The following is a 19605-nucleotide window of genomic DNA, read 5'->3' on the forward strand; positions in this document are numbered from 1 at the left end:
GGAAAATTAAGTTTTCCCCAAAACCCTACAAGGAGAGCCAAGAAAACATTTCCTTTCCTATATTTGTGGATTACCGTTTGGCAAAATATCAAACAAAGGACCGTTCTTGTTGCATTAACAAAAAGAAAATAAAGAATTTGTCTTGGGGCCACCTGCTTGTGAGGGTCACTATGACCCAGAAACTCCCGATTCGTGCGTGGTGCGGGAGTCATGTACGAGCCCAAGGGGATTTTAGTCGGCCTAAAATCAGATACCCCTCCTATCTCCAAAAAAAAATAAGAATAATAAAATAAAATAAAATAAAATAAAGAATTTGCAGAGAAAAGTCTTCTGGTGACTTCAAATACCCGCGTTTCTCCCCTCGGAAGCGAACCATCTCACCTCTCACTCTGTGTCCGCAAAGAGAGTAAGAGAAAGGGAGAGAGAGAGAGAGAAGGCCAGAGGAGGAGTAACCTTATTAACCCTAAAACCCTTTTTTCACACAGATCCAAATCCTAACCCAGGAAGGATCCAAAGACATCTCCTCCATTAATTATCTTCCTTTGCTGGATCAAAAGTCGAAACCCCGAATCTCTCTTTCTCTCTCTCTCTCTCTCGTATTCGCTGTCTATCTCTTTCTGATATCAATTCGCTTCCAGACAAAACAGAATCCCAAATCCCTACTCTGGCTGTTGTTCATGGTGGAAATCGCCGCGTGTGATTTCATGCTCTTCTCTCACTCTGCGAGGGTAACCGCGCAGTTGTTTTTCTCTCTCTCTGCTGCCTCTGCTCTCTCCTTTGGTTCCTGCAAGCAACGCTGGTACTACCGCTGCCTCGGCCTTGATCCCTGAAAGAATCCAAAACCCATTATTTCCTCTCTACCAATCTAAATTACTTTCTCATCATCCATCATCGCCTTGATCTGTGATCTTATCGAGTTTCGTTTATTTCGCTTTGATTCGATTCGATTCGATTCGATTCTCTTAGCCCTTCATCGTTCAGTTATATCTTCGATTAGAAAACAATAACAACGAAAAACGGAAGAATGTTGCTTCAGAAACCCAAGAAGAACAACCAGTGCGTCAAGGGAAACCGTCTCTTGATCAACATCAATGTCCTGGGCAGCGCTGGACCCATCCGTTTCATCGTCAGTGAGGAAGAGCTCGTCACGGCGGTCATCGACACCGCCCTTAAATCTTATGCTCGCGAGGGTCGTCTCCCTGTTCTTGGCTCTAATCTCAAAAATTTCCTCCTCTACTGCGCCAATGCCGGAGGCGATGGTATTCCATTACAACCATCTTCATTGAATTCTGAATTAGTATCTGGTTTTGTTCAATAATACTTATGTGGGTTTTTTCCTTTTGCAGCTTTGAATCCATGGGATACCATTGGATCACGCGGAGGAAGGAATTTTGTGATGTGCAAGAAGCCGCAACCCCATCAGGAAACCAGGTCGGTTGGACGAGGGATTCCAGTTGAAGCTGGAAAATCTTCGCCGTCACCGATGATTTCTACTGCTCGGAAGGGGAATAGTAGCTGGAAATCATGGCTTAACAAGTCCATTAGTCTAAAGATCTCTTCGCATTGAAGCAAAAATCTGAAATTCAACCATAAAGGAGGAAGGAAGCAGGAAGATCTCCTTAAAACTCTCTTCTTTGATCATTTGCCTTCTGTTACAGTAGTTGGGTTTTCTGTCTGCTTCTATTTTGGAAGAAAAATGTTGTCCATGAATAAAACATGTGCTGCTCCTCAAAGCTTGAGCTTGAGCTTGGGAGAGTTTCAAAAATAATTACAGTATTGGAGACCCTTTTGATTCACAAATTACTGAACCTCTTCTTCTGTCATTCTGTATGTGCATCTTGTTTGAACTAGTGTGGTTGATTTTCAGTCTTCCTTGTTTGAAAGAGCCATTACAATTCAGATAATGGCTATTTCATGAAATGGTTCTGAATTTAATGCATTGTGAGGAATCATCACTGAAAAACCCAATTTAACTGTGCCTGTAAAATCTGTGGGATTCAATATTTGAGAAATCACTAAATCAGAACTCTTGCAGTAGACAATTCTATACATGGGCTTCGACATTGGACAAAATGAGGTTCATTTTATACGATTCTGAGAAATTACTGAATCAGAACTCAAAACCCTATTTAATTCGATACATTTAAACCCTTATAGGAGGAGGAAGAAGACTGAAAATGTTTGTATTTGAGTCTTGAGGTAGGCCACTTTATGAACAAAAAAAAATAAAAAGAGTAAAAAAATTAGAACTGATTTTGAATTCACTTCTCGGCTCTCACAAGACACCACATATGTGAAGAGCATATGACATAATGTCAAATTGAGGGATCTTAGGTTATGAGAATTTACTTTAATGCCAACCAATAACCTATCTAGTCCGTAAATGGATTGAAAATCTTATACATTTTGGATCATATGATTGAACTAGACTTATAAAATTTGGCATGTAGCTAATCTAGATTCCTGAGGATATCCTAGTGACGTGGCTCAATAAAATAGTAGCCTTTGTTGAGGAATAAGAACCTTGGTTTAATAAGTCTTGATGATCAGATCTTAATATATAGAAACAAGAAAAAATGTGGTTAATTAAAAACATGTTTGCCTAAATTAATGTTTGGAGCATGTGGAGATGTTGAGAGTTATAGAGTTATTATCCCACATCAATTTATTTTGGTCTTTAGTGCCGTCGTATACTTGAGAAATTTTATCCACATAATTCCTTAAAGTTTCAAGTTGGATCCTTCAAATTGGTATATAGGTCCATTTATTGTGTCCCTAAGTTATTTATCCACCTACAGAGTTAATCAGTTAAGTATGCTGAAGCTATACAAGTGAGGAAATGTTTAAAAGTTGGGAGTTATAGTCTCACATTGGTTTGTTCATGTCCTTGATGCCTTTATGTATTTGAAGAGTTCCATCCACCTATTGTTTGAAGGTTTTGAAGTGGACCTTTCAAAAAGATTGATGATCAAATCGTACGGAGAGAATTAAAATTGTTTGTATTTCATATTTGTGAAGTTTAACCTTTTCTTCACACTAAAGAAAGGAAGAAAAAAAATTCTAAATTTTATGGTTTACAGATCATAGTTTCACTTCAACATCAAGAAGAAACGATGGGATTCATGGAAAGCAAAATTCCTTTTTATTGACAATGACAAGAGCTAAACTGAAATAGAAAATATGAGAATCTTTAAATTTGGAATAACACCCACATCCTTTCAACAATTTTCATCCCTCACTAGATTTACAATATTTATGCTACAAACTTAGGAAAAAAATTTGATTTCTAGAAATAATACAATTTTAATTCTTCACGTATATGACTCCACATGATTTCTAGTATTATTATTTTTTAAATAAAATAAAATAAATAAAGACTTAGAATTTTCTTATTTGTATGGTTATGTCATTGGCTGCCACATGGAATGAAATAGTTTTATTATTTGGATTGTCAATAGGGAAATTCTAAAGGGTAACTATTAGGTCAAGTTCTTAAAAAAAATCTGTTATTTTTTTCACTAATATTATCTCATATATTTGTGATGCTTTACAGTTTACATACAAAGCTCCACATGTTTGATAATATTCTCAAAATAAAGAAAGAGACTTTTAATTTGTATCTTTCTTTGGGACATTTGTCTTCAATTGGAATTTACAGTAAAATCATTTAATTTTTAGTATATCTTTTTCTTTTTTTTTTGGGTAAATATCTTAGGTTTTGAAATTTGGAAGTTGGTCCCATCTAAGATATCAAATGAAACAAAATTAAGTCCACAAGAATGATGATTTTAATCTGTGTTTTAGATCACATGGTTAAAAAATCATTTTGACCAAATTGGTACTTAAATGTGTGTATGTAATCTTTAAGGTGTGAAATATTCACAGAGGTCTCGATCCTTTATTTGTGTGACAAGTGGCACCTTGTTGAAGTCCCAAGGTGAATGTACAAGTCATATAGATCTGAGTCATTTTCTTCATTTTTAATATAACAGAGATCTCTCAAGAACACCCAAAGGTCCGCAATAACTCTCTTCAGAAAACCTTAACACGAAACGCCCCTAAATCTTATTCTCACTCTTTCTTACGCAACAAGACAACAAGACAATAAGACAAATAAATACTCTGCCAAGTCAAATTAATGGATCAGATAGTACCATACCACGGGGCGAGTGAGGTGAAGTCAACAAGGATGAAATGAGTAACCTGCAATCCTTGTCTACGTTCATGAGTGAAATTAATTTTACCTTATAAAGAGACTCCGGTCGATAAAGTTTGTTTGCAATTTTGGGTTTCTTAGCGAAAATAGTGTAAAGAGTTCACTTTCTAAATGAAACCAATACTTTGTCTATAGGATTAAATGCTGGGGATCTACCAGTGCTTCCTTGCCCTGGTTGTTGAGGGACTTTCCCTTTCCAATGATCCAATCTCTTATTAGAATTGAAAGAAAAACTATAGATTTCCACAGATTATGCTTCTAAGTCCCCAATATCTACAACACCACAGCTGTGTTGCGAATCAAAAAGATATAAAATAGGGAAGGAAAAGAGATTAGATTTAAAAGGGAGAAGGAAAAAGGTTGGTAGCCTTTCGTTTTTAATTCGATTTTCAATCATTTACTAGTGGATTGGTTTATCTCATCCAATGAAGGCTGTATCTTTGCTTCCTTGTGTTTTCTCTTTCCCCTCTTAATGTCAACCTTGTTCTTAATTATGGGTTATACCAGAACATATTATTTTGTTAAATAAACTCTTTCCCCTTAATCTAAGCAAGCAATTGATGTTGACTCGATTTACAAAACGACACCCACGGTCAAGGGAGAATCCCTTGCACATGATCATTAGTGCCGTCAGATGAAAGGCATTTTCGTGTTCATCGATACCAGATAAGAGTTTGTGGATAAGATAAGAATCTCATCCTATGATCACATCACCAGTAGGCAAGAGATTCTTCTTACTCCATGACAAAAAGGAAATTTTAATTTTGTCTTAAGCTAATAATGCAGACATGAACTCTCATAAAACATGTAATGAAATGACATTGACTATGTCTATTAGACACTTTAACCCTCTTTAATTATTAAAAGTCTACTCAAAGATTTAAAAATTGGATTGAAATGTTCCATTAAATTGTTCAATTTTAATTGTATTTTTTAAATTTGAATCCTTGGAATCCATATTGGTTTGAAACTTTGAATAACTAAATATCAAGTGCACACTTAATAAAGCGACACTTCTAGACCCAACATAAGTTTTAAGTTATTAAAAAAGAATATTGCTTGGCCACGTGGTTACAACACCTAGACAAAGGAGTACATGAATTTATCATCCCGCCCCTTGTGAAATAAAAAAATCCATCCATGTAAATACCCCTAAGTGCACTCTCATTGGCCCCTACCCTGGTGCAGAGATTACATGAGTAACCAACGATCTCTTGCCCTTAATTTATGTCAAATTAGATAATAATAAATAAAAAAAAGGGCGTGCATAATGCACGACACTCCTATCATTAGGGGGGGGTCTGGGTAGGGTCGTAATGTACACAACATGACCCCCAATTTGCAAAGAGGTTGCTTTCCAACTTGAATCCGTGATCTCTAGGTCGCAATGGAGCAACCTTACCGCTGCTCCGAGACCCACCCTCTATCTCAAATCAAATGCAACTGACAACTAAGAGCCCGCTTGATAACCTTACGAGAAATAGATTTTGTGTTTTTCCGTTCCGAGAAATGGGAAAACACCCAAAAACCGCTTGATAACAAAGTGTTTTTTGTGAGTGTTTTTGGAAACATAAATCAAAATTTATGCTCCCTGGAAGACTTTTGACAGAACATGTTGGACATGTTGGACATGTTCTGTCATTCTGTGCTGAAAATTAAAAACTGTGCCCAATAATTTCGACAAGTCTACATATCTTTTCATTTTCACAACCACAAGCTTGTTGTCCTCTTCACCAAGGTTTGAGAAGAAAACCCTAACGCCTGAGGTCGAGTTGATGCTGTCATCGTCGAAGCTAGCACAAGTACCCTCTCTCTGTCTTTGTCTCTCGCTCTCAAGCTTGACCTCCAAGCGACTCCCTGAGGGGTATCTCTCTCAGTTGAAGATCATTGTTGCAAAGAGAAGGTCTGGAGAATCTTTCTCTCTCTCGTTCACGCCGTTGCAAATTGGACTCATGGATTTTCATTTGCGAAGTCAATTGCAAGGCCATTAACAACCATCTACTGCCATATCGCAAGCTCTCCACCACCAAAATGATCGCATCAGTCATTCTCTACAACTCTTCTAGAAGAAAAAAAAACTTCTGTTTTCTCCTTCTCGTTTGGACGGTCTTGAAGCTTCGAATTGTTGAAATTGTTTTGAGTTTGAGGTGAATCGTGAGAGAGAGGATAGAGCTAGTCTACAAATCCAGGTGAGGGGTAATGGGGATTAGAGAGAAAGACACCAGTCGCCACAATTCCCCTATTTGTTAGTCTGCAAATCTGTAATGGGGATTAGAGAGAAAGACACCAACGAGAAAGTTGGGATTTGGGAATGTTTGGTTCTCAGATTGGAGCACAAGCGTCCAACTCTGGTGTTGATTATAGAGGTATCCTAGGGCTCCTTTGGTTGCATCTTCGATTTGAGAATGGTTTGCAAGAAACGGTAGTGGCACAAGGTGCAGAGATTGGGAAGGCCGAAGTGAAAGCGAAGGGAAGAAGGGTTTCGATCGTGAATGGGTTTTGGGGTTTTATTAAAAAATAAATCATTTTTACACTTGATTACTTGGATCGATTTTCTCTGTTTGTTATTCATATTTGAGTCGTTTTCTTCACTTACTTGATAGCCATTTCTCCAGAGGGAAGCAACAAAGGGAGTCTCTTGGGAACAAATTTTCAAAACAGGTTTACCAAGCGGGTCAAGTTTCAGAAAAAACTATTCTGTTGTTTCTCAGCACAGTTTCAGCACAGAAACAGCATTGAGAAACGGTTTCTGGTGTTGTCCCATTCTGAGAAACGGGAAAACACCCTAAGAAACTCTTGGTAAATGGTGTTTCGTAGAATGTGTTCTTGGGAGCATAAATCAAAATTTATGTGGCATGGAAGACTTTTGACAAAGCATAAATGCTGTTTTGTGGGTACAAGTTGGACAAAACTGTGCCCGATATTTTCACATCATTTGCCTTTTCATTTGACCTAACCCACTGCCGTCCTCCTCACGAGCTCTGAACGAAAACCACCAAGGAGAACTCGTAATTCAACAAGCTCTAAGAAGCTCCATGGAAGCCATCTCCAAAGCCATATGAAAGCTCCATTCTCTTCCTCTCCAAGCAAGATCGAAAAGCCCTAAATCCAAAGGTAAAACCCCATTATCCTCTCTTCTTCTTCTTCCTCTTCTTTACCCTTTTTTTTTTCTTTGCGATTTGTCTTGCGATTTTTTTACCTTTCTCTCTTATTCTACCTCTTCATCTTCTTCTTCTTGCGTTTTGCAGAAACCCTAAATCTAAAGGTGCAAGCAATAGGTTTATTTATTTCTATTTTAGATGTTTTGATTCAAGGGTTTTACAACCTAAGTGGGGAGAATTGTTGAAGCCGTGTAGGGGGAAGAGAGAGCTGCTTTGAAAACTTGCATTGGTTGGAGGGGTTTGAATGAAGAAATGGAGAGATTCAAGGACGACATGGAGTTCACCATTTGCTTGGTAGCTGCAACTCCAGTGCCTTTGTTAAACTGGGTTTTCTCTATGAGGATTAGGTCTGGGGTTTCGCCAAGGTATTCACTCCTGAATTTGAGGATTGGGTGTCCTGCTTGAAATTTTTTATCTAAGTCCATGGTCACCCTACATTGGCTGGAATTGTTATAATAGTGCGCTATGCAATCTGAGTTTTGAATTTCCAATTGACTTGAGATTGAGGGTTGGCTTGTAACTTTATGATGAAAGAGATTTGTTTGGAGGGAAGAGCCTTGGATGACTTTAGATGCCTATTGTTTGATCTCTGTGTATGAATTTTCCACATACTTTACCCTGCTCATCTGGAAACGTTTCTAGAACGGGTCAAAAGCGGGTCAAAAGCGGTTTCTCAGCACAGAAACAAAAAAAATTGTTCTGCTGTTTCTCAGCACAGAAACAACATTAAAGTTATCGAGCAGACCCTAAAATTGACCAATCAAATGGAATATAAAACTACTTACTAAATGATAATAATACCAGTGTGAGAAAAATGTGATTGGTAAAGTCATCTATGTCCGTGGAGCAAATACAATATTCACTTCCTAGTTTAGCATTTTATCTCTCCGTATTTTATAAGGTACCTATAAAAAGAGACACAATCCTTTTGAAAGTTGTAGGGTGCGTTTGGTTGCATAAATCAACAGAATGGTGTTCTGTCGGATCATAATTCTAAATTAATAAAATCGTTTGGTTGCTTAATTCCAATGGATTACAAGAATTGCATGATTTTGATTTTTACACCAAATATGATCCATATCTAGGTTTACCTCTTTAGGTGAACTCAGATATGAATTACAAATTCTAGGGTTAGTATAAATACCATCATCCAAAAGTGAATGATTGCTTTTTGCCTTGAATCAAAAAACAAATCGTGAATCGCGACCTGTGTTCTCTCTCTCTCGACTCTCTGGACTCTCTTGCGACCTAGGGAAACAATGGTTGTTCATCCATGGCTTGAACCTGCGTTCTCTCTCTCTCGGACTCTCTCGCTTCCTCTCTGCTCTCTTTCACAAACTCAAGCGAAAACGAAAAGCTTTGAGAACTTGCAGACTAAGGAAGCTTGGACGACTCCTGTTGAGAAGAGCTGCTGAAAAAAGGCCTGCTAGGGCTCCTGTTCAGGTGAAATTCTATTTATGTTCTTTCCCTGTCTCAATTGATTACACACGCACTTGTTCTACTTGAATAAGATGAAACCCTGAATTCTATCTAAAACCATTGTTAATGGAGGATTTTCAGATATGTTTAGGAATAACAGTTGAAGGTTAAGATTTGAGAGAGTTCAGGAGAACTGCACTGCTGCTGAAAGAAAAGATAAATTTGATTTTGAAACATATAATCGAAAATATTAAAAGAGAATTTTGGGGAGATGGGTTGTGATAGAGGCCGAGAGGGAGCGTGTCCGTGTGTGTGGCGTGTCCTTATCCATAACTTTGGAGAACTCCACTCAGTCTCAGCCTCTCAAAATATTCGACAGTAAAGAGATCGGCAGACTATGATCTGAATGAAAACCATTTCATAACTGGGATTCCGATAGAGGTAATTGATTTGGGTAAGGTAAGTGAACGAAGGTTAGAGCTACGATCATATAATTAATGAAACTAAAAAGTACCCTGAACCAAATCACAATCCCTTTATTTCAAAGACAAAATGCTTCCATCAAAACTTGAACAGTAATCCAAACACCAAATGCAGTTGAATGTTAGGATTAGACGTCCGAGGAGGTATGTCTTCTTGACTCAGAGGATAGCTTCGGCATTGAATCGTACCAGGCTTACCAATTAAGCCCCTAGTTTAACCTTCATCTTTGTTACTCTTTTGCCCATACTTTACTGCCTATTGTGGTGCACACTCCATATAGCAATCAAGAGACTGAGAACCAGATGCCTACCTACAGTTTTTTACTGAGAACCAGATGTCAATGGCTTAATGCTGCTAAAATGCTCACATAAGCATTTCCATTGCTGTGCTTAGAGTTTTCTCTTAGTTTATGATTTAACCAATTGTCATTGTCCCATTTTCTTTTATTTGTTGTGCATCTCCAGCCCCAAGTGATAGTTTTTCCCCTCCCCCCAATAAATCAAGTAATCGACCTCTGCACTTGGTCTTGTACACATTAGGCCTCATTAACAGTTCTTTTTTGGTTTTCGGTTATAACATGTGTTGTTTCTGTGTCTCTTCTTTGGGGTTACTTTGGCACGATACCGGAGCTTTTTTAAAGTTTAATTAGGATAAGATGTTGTGGGCTCAAGCTAAGAAAGTAGACCTAATTTATTCATTGCATACCTGATTTTTGTGTTAGTTGTTTCTACACTATAAGGGGTTGAAACTCATTTTATTTTATTTATGAGATTGGTTATATGGAAGTTCAAAAATGTAATTGGATTGAACAACAGTTTATTTTTTTTATTTTTTTGTTTTAATTTTCTAGGAGAATCAATACATCTAGTTTGAGTCTGTTTCATGTCTGCTCGAATTCTTCACTTTTTTCTTTGCATATGAGTGACTAGTGCTCTACATTTTTCATTTTGTTTTTCCTCTGCAGTAGCTTGATGGACTTAGTATTAAATTAGTTATGATTTTCTGTTGAAATTTAGCAATATCTAATGGGTATTGAAGAGAAATGAAGGGTTTAGAAGTTCAAACCAGTTGGAGAATGAAAAGTTGTATGCAGGACCTGGAAACAAGTCAGTTTGTAGGCCTAGAAACCTAATTTTGTGAAATTTTGGGGATTGCATGGACTGTGGAGATAATATAGATTAATTGAAGTACTGGTGCTGCATAAAAATTGGCAAAGATTTGTTCTATAGCTCTACCTACCCCTAGCAAGTGTCTTTGTTTCAAACATTTCCATTACATGCGGGATTTTTTGTCTATCTAGTAAGATTATTTCAACAAATAAAGGAATAGGTAAATTCTTATTTCTCATCTGAGTGATGCAACCATTCCAATAATACATTTAATTTGGCTATAGCTACTGAAGATGTTTAATCATAGAAATTAGAATTCGTCTACTATTGATGTGTAGTTAGGAATCAATTCTATAACTGCTCTGTTTCTTTGTTTGCAAAACAGATCACACAAACACCAAACCATATCCTCTTATGTCCAATAAAACATCCTGTCTACCCAACACCTCCCAAAAATTTGCAAAAATTTTTCATTTGGTGCGTGATTAATTGCTTACCTACATTTTGCAATTATATTGTTTGCATTAGATTTAATTTTCTTCTTCATTTATATTTATAAATTGATAGTCTGAGACATGAACACGGAATGACCCTCTCTGTCTCCAAGATATTTAGATCAATTAGTTAAGTGTTGCTACTTCTTTCACATATTTCTCCCCCACTGTTTTCTGTTATAGTTTACCACAACTGCTGTATTGGTGCAACTCTTCTTAATTAGCTCGAAGTTGAAGTTGATTTAACTATGTGGCTACTGTTGTCTTTGTTGTCGTTCTTGTTATTATTATTTTTATTTTTTTGATTTGATCCACTCAACATTATGCCAGTTGCTGTCAGATCCTGTTGATTTACAACCAGTTCTTGCTGGGCATTTAGATAATAAGGAAGAACAACAAAAAATAAATGATGTTAGATCTGTGGGTTGGCTTCAAATGTTTTTTTTTCGCTTTTGTTCAGTTGCTATATGTTTTTGTGATATGGTTTATGTAGGTAGGTGAGTCTTTAGCTCAAAAGGAAGAGCACCTGGGTTTGTTCCCAGGAGATGATGGTTCGACTCCATCACGACTCTCATGTAGTAGTAGCTTCTTATTTAATTTCTTATCTTGAAGTGAACTAATTTACCCATCAGAATAGGGTGAGGCCTGGGGGAATCTGAACTTTTGTTTTACTTAAATGAAAGCTATTGAGTCATACTGAGTCATACCCTCTACGTTGTCATACCTAAGCACACAGTCACCCCCACCCCTTGCTACCCATACATCTGAGCACAGCACTGACACAGTCACCCCCACCCCTTGCTGCCCCTACACCTAAGCTCACACTCACTCATAGCAATGGCATATTAACAATTTTAGGTTATATAAGGTTGGGTGGTAATTGGATTTAATTAATTATTTGAGAACATTAATATGGTAATTGTATTTTGTTTTTGTTAATGTGTCTTATACTTTTAAATGCAAAGTTTAGTAACTGACAGACTTAGGGTAACCAAACAGTTATTCAGGTATATTCAGGGTAAATCCAACTAACAGACTCAGGATAACCAAACAGTTTTTCAAATAGATTCAGGGTGAATCCAATTGACAAACTCAGGGTAACCAAACAGTTTTTCAAGAAGAATCACGTCACAGAATCATGACAACCAAACAGTTTATTTTCTAGAATTACGATTCAACAGATGGTAACTCAAGTGGATGACCATCCACAATCAGACCACATCCAAAAGATTTACGCAACCAAACGCACACTATTGGAGAAATAACTCCTACTAGCCAATCACAAGAATCTTACTTATCCAAAACTCTTTATTTTTATATTTAATGTGATCCAACAGATCAAAGATACTCTGGTCCTTTTCCATGATTTCACTTGCTTGATCTGTAGTTCAATTCAAACCTCCGGCCACCACTCAAATTGGTCCTAGTTTTTAACTCTTCTAATGAAGTGTGAATGCTTGGTTTCACATCTACCTAAAACTCTCCCATGGTCAATAAGAAATCTAACCTTCAACACTTAGTTTTCATGGTAGCCCGTTTGATCCATCAAAAAGGGGAAGGAAAAAAAAAAAAAAGAAAAGGTAAAAGGAAAATAAATAATTGACCTCACATCTAGCTAAACTCATCTCACTTAGAACTCCCATGACCAATAAGAAATTGATCCCCCATCCACCACCACTTTAGCTTTAATTTCTTTCCGGTCTTACCTCTAAAGAAGTCTTTAAGGTAGCCATTGAGCCATGAAAAAAAGGAGAGGGGGTGGGGGAGTAAAAGATACCAGAGCTCATATTTAAAAACTAAATAATCCATACAATCTAATAGTTAAAGCAGAAGTTTGGGTTAGAGAATTGAGAAAAGAACATAAACTCATCTGTAGCATTTCATCTGCAAATCAAGAGGAACTTACTCCAGCATTTATCTTGTGGTTATGAAAGTTCTACGTTAGTACTACATGCATGCATGTATGCATGGTTCATTTTTTTTTGGTTTGATGCAATTCAAAATCATGAGTTATGATGTAGTGGCTAAGGGTGTCCAAAGCAAATTGAAACCGTTTATCGAAATCAAATCGAAACCGTGAAACCGTTTAATAAATGGTTCGATTATGGTTTCAAAATCGAGACCATTTAACACTATTAAATGTACATAGATGTGCCAAAAGAAAATAGAAACCGTTTACCGAACCGTTTAAAATCGAAACAGTGAAATCGTTTAATAAATGGTTCGGCTATAGTTTCAATGTTGAGGCCGTTTAGTTAAACGGTTTGAACCAAACCAAACTGATTAACACCCTTAGTGGCTTAACTCGACTATTCGGGATGCACGAAAAAAGTAAATATATACATATTATCGCTAGAAGGAGGGTTTGAACCTCCGACCTTGTGGTTAACAGCCACACGCTCTAACCAACTGAGCTATTCCAGCTGAGGTAAAATTAAATGTATAAATTTAAAGGAAAACCAGTGGAATCCACTTGACAATGAGAACGAGATGGGCCAATCTACATTGGTCTGGATCTAAACTGTAGTTTATGCAACTAATCCAATCTCCTTTGTGTTAAGATGTTCCAATGGCCTTCAATTTTATGGGCTTCAAAATGAAGTGATTGGACTAGCAGCCCAAAACCCAAACATATTGACTTTCCTATGGAGGCAATAGCAACTCACAATTTCATATGTCACCAACTCAGCAACATATTCAACCACACAAAGGCCCAAGCTCGACCTATGATGCATCCAGGGAGAGCTGCACAACTTGGACCATCTCATTATGAGAAAATTGGGCTGAAATTTGAACTATGATGGGCCGGGTTTGATCTGGCTCAATTCAAATTTGATTAATTGCCACCATCGAGAAAGCACCACTAGAGATCAGTCGGATTGTCATCCTCTCAAGTGCGGTGCATTGCCTGGCCAATGCATCACACTTAAAATTTCAACCACAAAAACATGAGCAATGACGTCTTTTTATCCTTTCAAGTATTGGTTGGACGGTTGAATTCTCAAGTGTGGTGTACTGCCCACTCTTGAGAGGATTAATTTCCCCCTATCGCTCTTCAAAACTGACACGATGTCCTCTTCTTTACTTCTTCTCCTCTAGATCCACACTGAGAACAAATATTCTATTTGAGATACTTAACCCCCCCCCCCCCCTCTCCCCCTCCCCTCCCTTGATCCCATTGAGTCCTATCTTGCGTACCCTCCCCACTCTAGCACTCCCTCTTCAAATCCTTAAAAGTTATTCGTCTTCAACTATCGACACAGCTTATGCCCTAATTTCATGGTTTCCAAAGCACAACCTTTGCTTCTCTTACGAGTTACTCTACTCCATTCTCATCCACACCCTTGCTTACTCCAATAAGCTATACAAGGCGCTCTTGCTCTCTCTCAACAAGAACCACTAACCCCTTTGAACTCTCACCAACTTTTGGGATACAATTACACGTAGAATGGGATGCCAAGTGTGTTTCTATGGTGAGATGGGCATAACATAACATGAATGGTATTGGAATATTATCTTCTCCAGTTCCCTGCCCTGCCCAGTTCACCTCTTCCTCTAATAAGGGGGGACCGGGGGGGTGGATCCCACTCGAGCAGGGGTAGGGTGGTAATTGTGCTCCCTTGTTAGGGGGACTGAGTAACTGAAGGGGATAAAGATCCAAATGGTACTTGTCCATCAGCCAGGAAGTTATCGGGCCAAATGCAAAAAGACTTAGGTGCCCAACACATGACAAAAATTTTGCTTTCCATAACTGAAGCTTTTAATTTCTAGTTGTTGTCTAGGATTGTAGAACACTGATGAGTTATCAACCTAGAGGAAATTAATGAGAGGCCAAGATACTTGACCAGAAACTGGGATTTCTTCTTATTCAGAAAACTCGCTAAGAAAAATTGGGAGTTCTGCCTATTAAAGTGAAGGTCTGATACAACGCTTCTGGCGAATGGGGGTTGGCCTTTGAGAAGACCATAAGGTCGTCCACAAAAGCAAGATGAGATAATTGAAAGGATTCACATTTGGGAAACAAATCAATTAGGGTCTGCTCTATTTTGGATTGAACATTTCGTAACATGACTTCCATAGCCAAAGTGAAGAGGTAGGATTGTTAAGAACAACAACGCCCAGAGTGGCGAATTGCAAAAGAAAAATAGAATAGAGAAAGCACACACAACACACAACATAGAGATTTACGTGGTTCACCCCCAAGGTGGGAAGCTACATCCACATCCACAGCCAAGCAATAGAACAAATTTCACTATTTTTCTAGAAATGTTACAAACCCTCTTAACCCCATCTCAAAGAGATAAGAGCATTATATAAGGAAGCCTTAACCCTAGAAAATACAAAAGTGCCCCTGGCCCAAACTTGCCAAAAAAAAACAGAACCAGACCAAAACATAACATATGGCTCCAAAATACTCGTTTCGAAGATCTCGACGAGCCCAACACAACTCTTAGCCTTTGACAAAAACGTGCGTCATTTTTCACCATTCCGAGATTATTTTGAGGCCGAAAAAGCCCTCCGGAGATCTCAACTGCATTTTCTCCCAAAATGAGGCTTCACCAATAAGGAGGACAAATGAAATCCCTGCTAGATTCCTACCCTACCACCAAAGATGCCCGTCGGGCTTCCTTTGACTAGATTAGAAAAATGAGCTGATGAATGCAGTGCAACACCCAACACCCAAGAGATAAAAGCAGAGGAAAGAAAATCTTGGATAAGAACTCCTTGATGAAATCTCTTCTCAAGCTAGAATCGAAGGCTTTGTGGATGTCAAGCTTGAGCAAATGAAGCAGTAGACACGTGGTTCATTCCGTCGAATCTTCTGAGAATCTCATGACATAAGAGAATGTTCTCAATAATGCTTCTACCTTAAATGAAAGTAGACTGATTGTTACAGACCAGGCCACTAACCATTTTTTGAGCGGAAAGAATGTTGCTTCAGAAACCCAAGAAGAGCAAGCAGAGCGTCAAGGGAAACCGTCTCTTGATCAACATCAATTTCCTGGGCAGCGCTGGACCCATCCGTTTCATCGTCAGTGAGGAAGAGCTCGTCACGGCAGTCATCGACACCGCCCTTAAATCTTATGCTCGCGAAGGTCGTCTCCCTGTTCTTGGCTCTGATCTCAATAATTTCCTCATCTACCGCGCCAATGCCGGAGGCGATGGTATTCCATTACAACCACCGTCATTGAATTCTAAATTATTATCTGGTTTTGTTCAATAAAATCTATGTGGGTTTTCCTTTTGAAGCTTTGAATCCATGGGATACTATTGGATCACGCGGAGGAAGGAATTTTGTGATGTGCAAGAAGCCGCAGCCGCATCAGGAAACCAGGTCGGTTGGACGAGGGATTCCAGTTGGAGCTGGAAAATCTTCGCCGTCACCGATGATTTCTACTGCTCGGAAGGGGAATAGTAGCTGGAAATCATGGCTTAACAAGTCCATTAGTCTCAAATTATATTCGCATTGAAGCAAAAATCTTAAATTCAATAAGAAAGAAAGAAGAAGCAGGAAGATGTCCTTAAAACTCTCTTCTTTGATCTGGGGTTTTCTGTCTGCTTCCATTTTGGAAGAAAAATGTTGTCCATGAATAAAAACTTGTCCTGCTCCTCCAAGCTTGAGCTTGAGGTTGGGAGAGTTTCAAAAATAATTAATTTTTCCTTCCTACTCCATGGCAGAAGGGAAATTTTAGTTTTGTCCCTGAAGCTCATGAACTCTCATTAAACAGGGGAATAGAATGACATTGACTATGTCTGTTAGACACTTTAAACCTCTTTAATTATTAAAAGTCTACTACAGGATTTAAAAAAATTGGATTGAAATGGCCCATTAAGTTGTTCAATTTTAGTTGTATTCTTTAAATTTGAATACTTGGAATGCATATTTGTATTGAATAACTAACGGGTGCGTACAAACAGAATATGTAACCAGACAATTTTGCCCCTTATAATTTGACTTGTCAATTACTGAAAAGGGCTATAAATGTAAATTAACTATCTTCTTTTCAATCTTTCCTCAAATCCTGTGTACAACCAACTCTGGCGCCAATTCCATTGTTCCCTTTCCTTCTCTTCTTCTTCTTCCACAGAAAGCAGCCCCACCATCTCCGCCATTCCACCCTCCCATGTCCCAGCCGAGCCCCGCCTTGCCATGGCTGCCTCAGCGAAAGAAAGTCCAAGAACCCTAGCCAAAACGGAAACTAAAATCGCTGGGTCCATGAACAACCTTGAAAGTCAGAAGGGTATGTTAACCGCAGCCGGTCCTTTGCTGCATTACCGATCAACCATTCGGTGTTGGTTACATAAGAAGAAGTTGTCCAGTTCCCTTGATCATTGGCGATTATCTCGACACGATCGTTCTGCCATACTCCCACGCAGCTGTAGGTGGTACCTAAATCGATAACTATGGCCTTTCCTTGGGTCTTGGCAGCAGTTTAATGAAACTTGAACTCGAAATCAAGAAAGTATAAAAAAATTGAAAGAAAACAAGAAAGAACCAGAAAGATATGGAAATTAAGGGAGAATCAAAGATGCAAAAAGAATTTACAGAAAGACTTAAACCTTGCGCTGAATGAAAATGTGTTTGATTTCCTCCTGAGTTGGGTTCTACGGTGAGGTGAGAATTTGTAGGTTTTGGAGTTCATTAAAACGTTTCACAGACTTGTAGAGTAGAGTAGAACGCAACAACAAAGGAAATTTCGAGACTAACGGAGGACCCACTTGAGATTTCGCCTCTCTCCATGGGCAGGGCTAGCCGGGGACAGGGGAGGATGAAAGCCTTTCCTATGGTTTTCTTCATGATCAATATCTTAATTAGTTATCTCTGGTTTGAGTGATTGTATAGCTCACGGCAGCCATTGTAACCAAACCTCCACCATATGAATCCAATTCTTTTAGTTCTGGGTGCCAAAGAGGAGGGTGGAAGGGAGTTAAAGGCGTCGGAGGTGGATAAGAAAGGGAGAAGGAGAGGAAAGGGTGAAGGAAAGGAAAAATTACAAAAAAATACCCCATTTTAAAAAGTAATCAAGTGATGTGAGATGGGCAAATAAATCCATCCATGTTAATATTCCTAGGTGCATTCTCATTGGCCGCTATACTGGTGCAGAGGCTACATGACCAATCAAAGATCTCTTGCCCTTAAATTTATGTCATAAAAAAAAAGCGTTCATAGTGCACGAGGTTTCTATCACTGTGGGGTCTGGGGAGGATCATAATATACACAGCATTACCCCCAATATGCAGAGAGGTTGTTTTCCAACTTGAACCTATGGCCGTGATCTCTAGGTCGCAATGGAGCAACCTTACCGTTGTGCGGAGGCCAACCCTCTCAAATCAAATGCCACTGATAATTAAAATTCACCAATCAAATGGAATATAAAAGTACTTAATAACTGATTTACATGTATGCTAAAGTAAATTATAATACTAGTGTGATTGGTAGAGTCATCTAGGTCCAAAGTTAGCAGGTACAATATTCACTTCCTAGTTTAGCATTTTATCTTTCCGTATTTTATAAAGTACCTATAAAAATTCTACCCAAAAAAACAAAAAAGTACCTATAAAAAACGAGAGAATTTTTTTGAAAGTTGTAAACTATTGGAGAAGTAACTCTTATTAATCAATCATAAGAATCTTACTTATCCAAAACTCTTTATTTTTATATTTAATGCACCCATCACTTAAGGTGCTCCAATAGATCAAAGATTCTCTGGGACTAGAGTAGTCTAATTTTCAGTTGGATCATGTGGAGATGATTGCAAGTCACTGGATATTACAATTCTTTCTCCATGATTTGACTCTCTTGATCTATAGGAGTTCAAATCGATCTCCATCACTCAAATTGGAACTCTTCCATGGTCAATAAGAAATCTAATCTTCACCACTTAAGTTTTTCTGGTCTTACCTCTAATGAAATCTTCATGGTAGCCATTTGAGCCACCCAAAAGGGGAAGGGAAAAAAAAAAAAGGTAAAAGGTAAAAGGAAAGGTAATTGACTTCATATCTGGCTAAACTCATCTCACTTAGAAGTTAGAACTCCCATTATCAGTAAGAAATTGATCCCCCACCAGTCTAGCTTTCTTTCCAATCTTACCTCTAAAGAAGTCTTTATGGTAGACATTGAACCACAAAAAAGTGAGAGAGGGAGTAGAAGATACCGGAGCTCATATTTAAAAACTAACATAGATTCATTGTAAATCACCACTCTAGTTTTCTTTCCAGTCTTACCTCTAAAGAAGTCTTTATGGTAGACTTGAACCACAAAAAAGGGAGGGAGGGAGTAGAAGATACCGGAGCTCATATTTAAAAACTAACATGGATTCATTGCAAATCAGGAGGAATGGACACAATGATGTGGTCAAAGGATGTGCGGAAAAAAAAAACATATTATCGCTAGAAGGAGGGCTTGAACCTCCGACCTTGTGGTTAACAGCCACACGCTCTAACCAACTGAGCTATTCCAGCTGAGGCACATAGACATGTATAAATTTATTAAAAAAACAAGTGGAATCTACTTGACAATGAGAACGAGATGGGCCAATCTACATTGGTGTGGATCGAAACTGTAGTTTATCCAACTAATCCAACCTCCTCTGTGCAGCCCAAGACCCAAACATATTCACTTTCCTATGGAGGCAATGGCAATTCAAAATTTCATTTGTCACCGACTCACCAACTGATTCAACCACGTACACAAAGGCCCAAGCTCGACCTATGATGCATCC

At 38.3% G+C, this 19605-nt stretch overlaps 2 protein-coding genes and 2 non-coding genes across 4 annotated transcripts; 2 read left to right on the forward strand and 2 right to left on the reverse strand.

Moving 5' to 3' along the window:
• The first annotated feature begins 592 nt into the window (after window positions 1–592).
• Window positions 593–1609, forward strand: LOC122646370. The gene is made up of 2 exons (XM_043839916.1): window positions 593–1259; window positions 1347–1609. The coding sequence occupies exons 1-2, from the start codon at window positions 1025–1027 to the stop codon at window positions 1565–1567; spliced, it is 456 nt and encodes a 151-aa protein (XP_043695851.1). The 5' UTR covers window positions 593–1024; the 3' UTR covers window positions 1568–1609.
• An 11623-nt stretch (window positions 1610–13232) lies between these two features.
• TRNAN-GUU lies at window positions 13233–13306 on the reverse strand. The gene has a single exon. It is a non-coding gene; the product is annotated as a tRNA-Asn (tRNA).
• Window positions 13307–15812: 2506 nt separating this feature from the next.
• LOC122646371 lies at window positions 15813–16408 on the forward strand. Its single transcript, XM_043839917.1, has 2 exons — window positions 15813–16047; window positions 16133–16408. Exons 1-2 carry the CDS (start codon window positions 15813–15815, stop codon window positions 16351–16353), a joined length of 456 nt encoding a protein of 151 aa, XP_043695852.1. The 3' UTR covers window positions 16354–16408.
• Window positions 16409–19271: 2863 nt separating this feature from the next.
• On the reverse strand, window positions 19272–19345 carry TRNAN-GUU. Its single transcript has one exon. It is a non-coding gene; the product is annotated as a tRNA-Asn (tRNA).
• Between the last annotated feature and the right edge of the window lie 260 nt (window positions 19346–19605).

This window comes from Telopea speciosissima, chromosome 11 (assembly GCF_018873765.1).
Source record: "Telopea speciosissima isolate NSW1024214 ecotype Mountain lineage chromosome 11, Tspe_v1, whole genome shotgun sequence".
NCBI lineage: Eukaryota > Viridiplantae > Streptophyta > Magnoliopsida > Proteales > Proteaceae > Telopea > Telopea speciosissima.

Bases quoted from the DNA above. Each gene is read 5' to 3' on its own strand.
- LOC122646370 (XM_043839916.1), top strand. From the start codon at position 1,025: ATGTTGCTTCAGAAACCCAAGAAGAACAACCAGTGCGTCAAGGGAAAC. The intron at 1,260-1,346 runs GTATTCCATTAC...TTCCTTTTGCAG, and splicing joins CGCCAATGCCGGAGGCGATG to CTTTGAATCCATGGGATACC.
- LOC122646371 (XM_043839917.1), top strand. From the start codon at position 15,813: ATGTTGCTTCAGAAACCCAAGAAGAGCAAGCAGAGCGTCAAGGGAAAC. The intron at 16,048-16,132 runs GTATTCCATTAC...TTCCTTTTGAAG, and splicing joins CGCCAATGCCGGAGGCGATG to CTTTGAATCCATGGGATACT.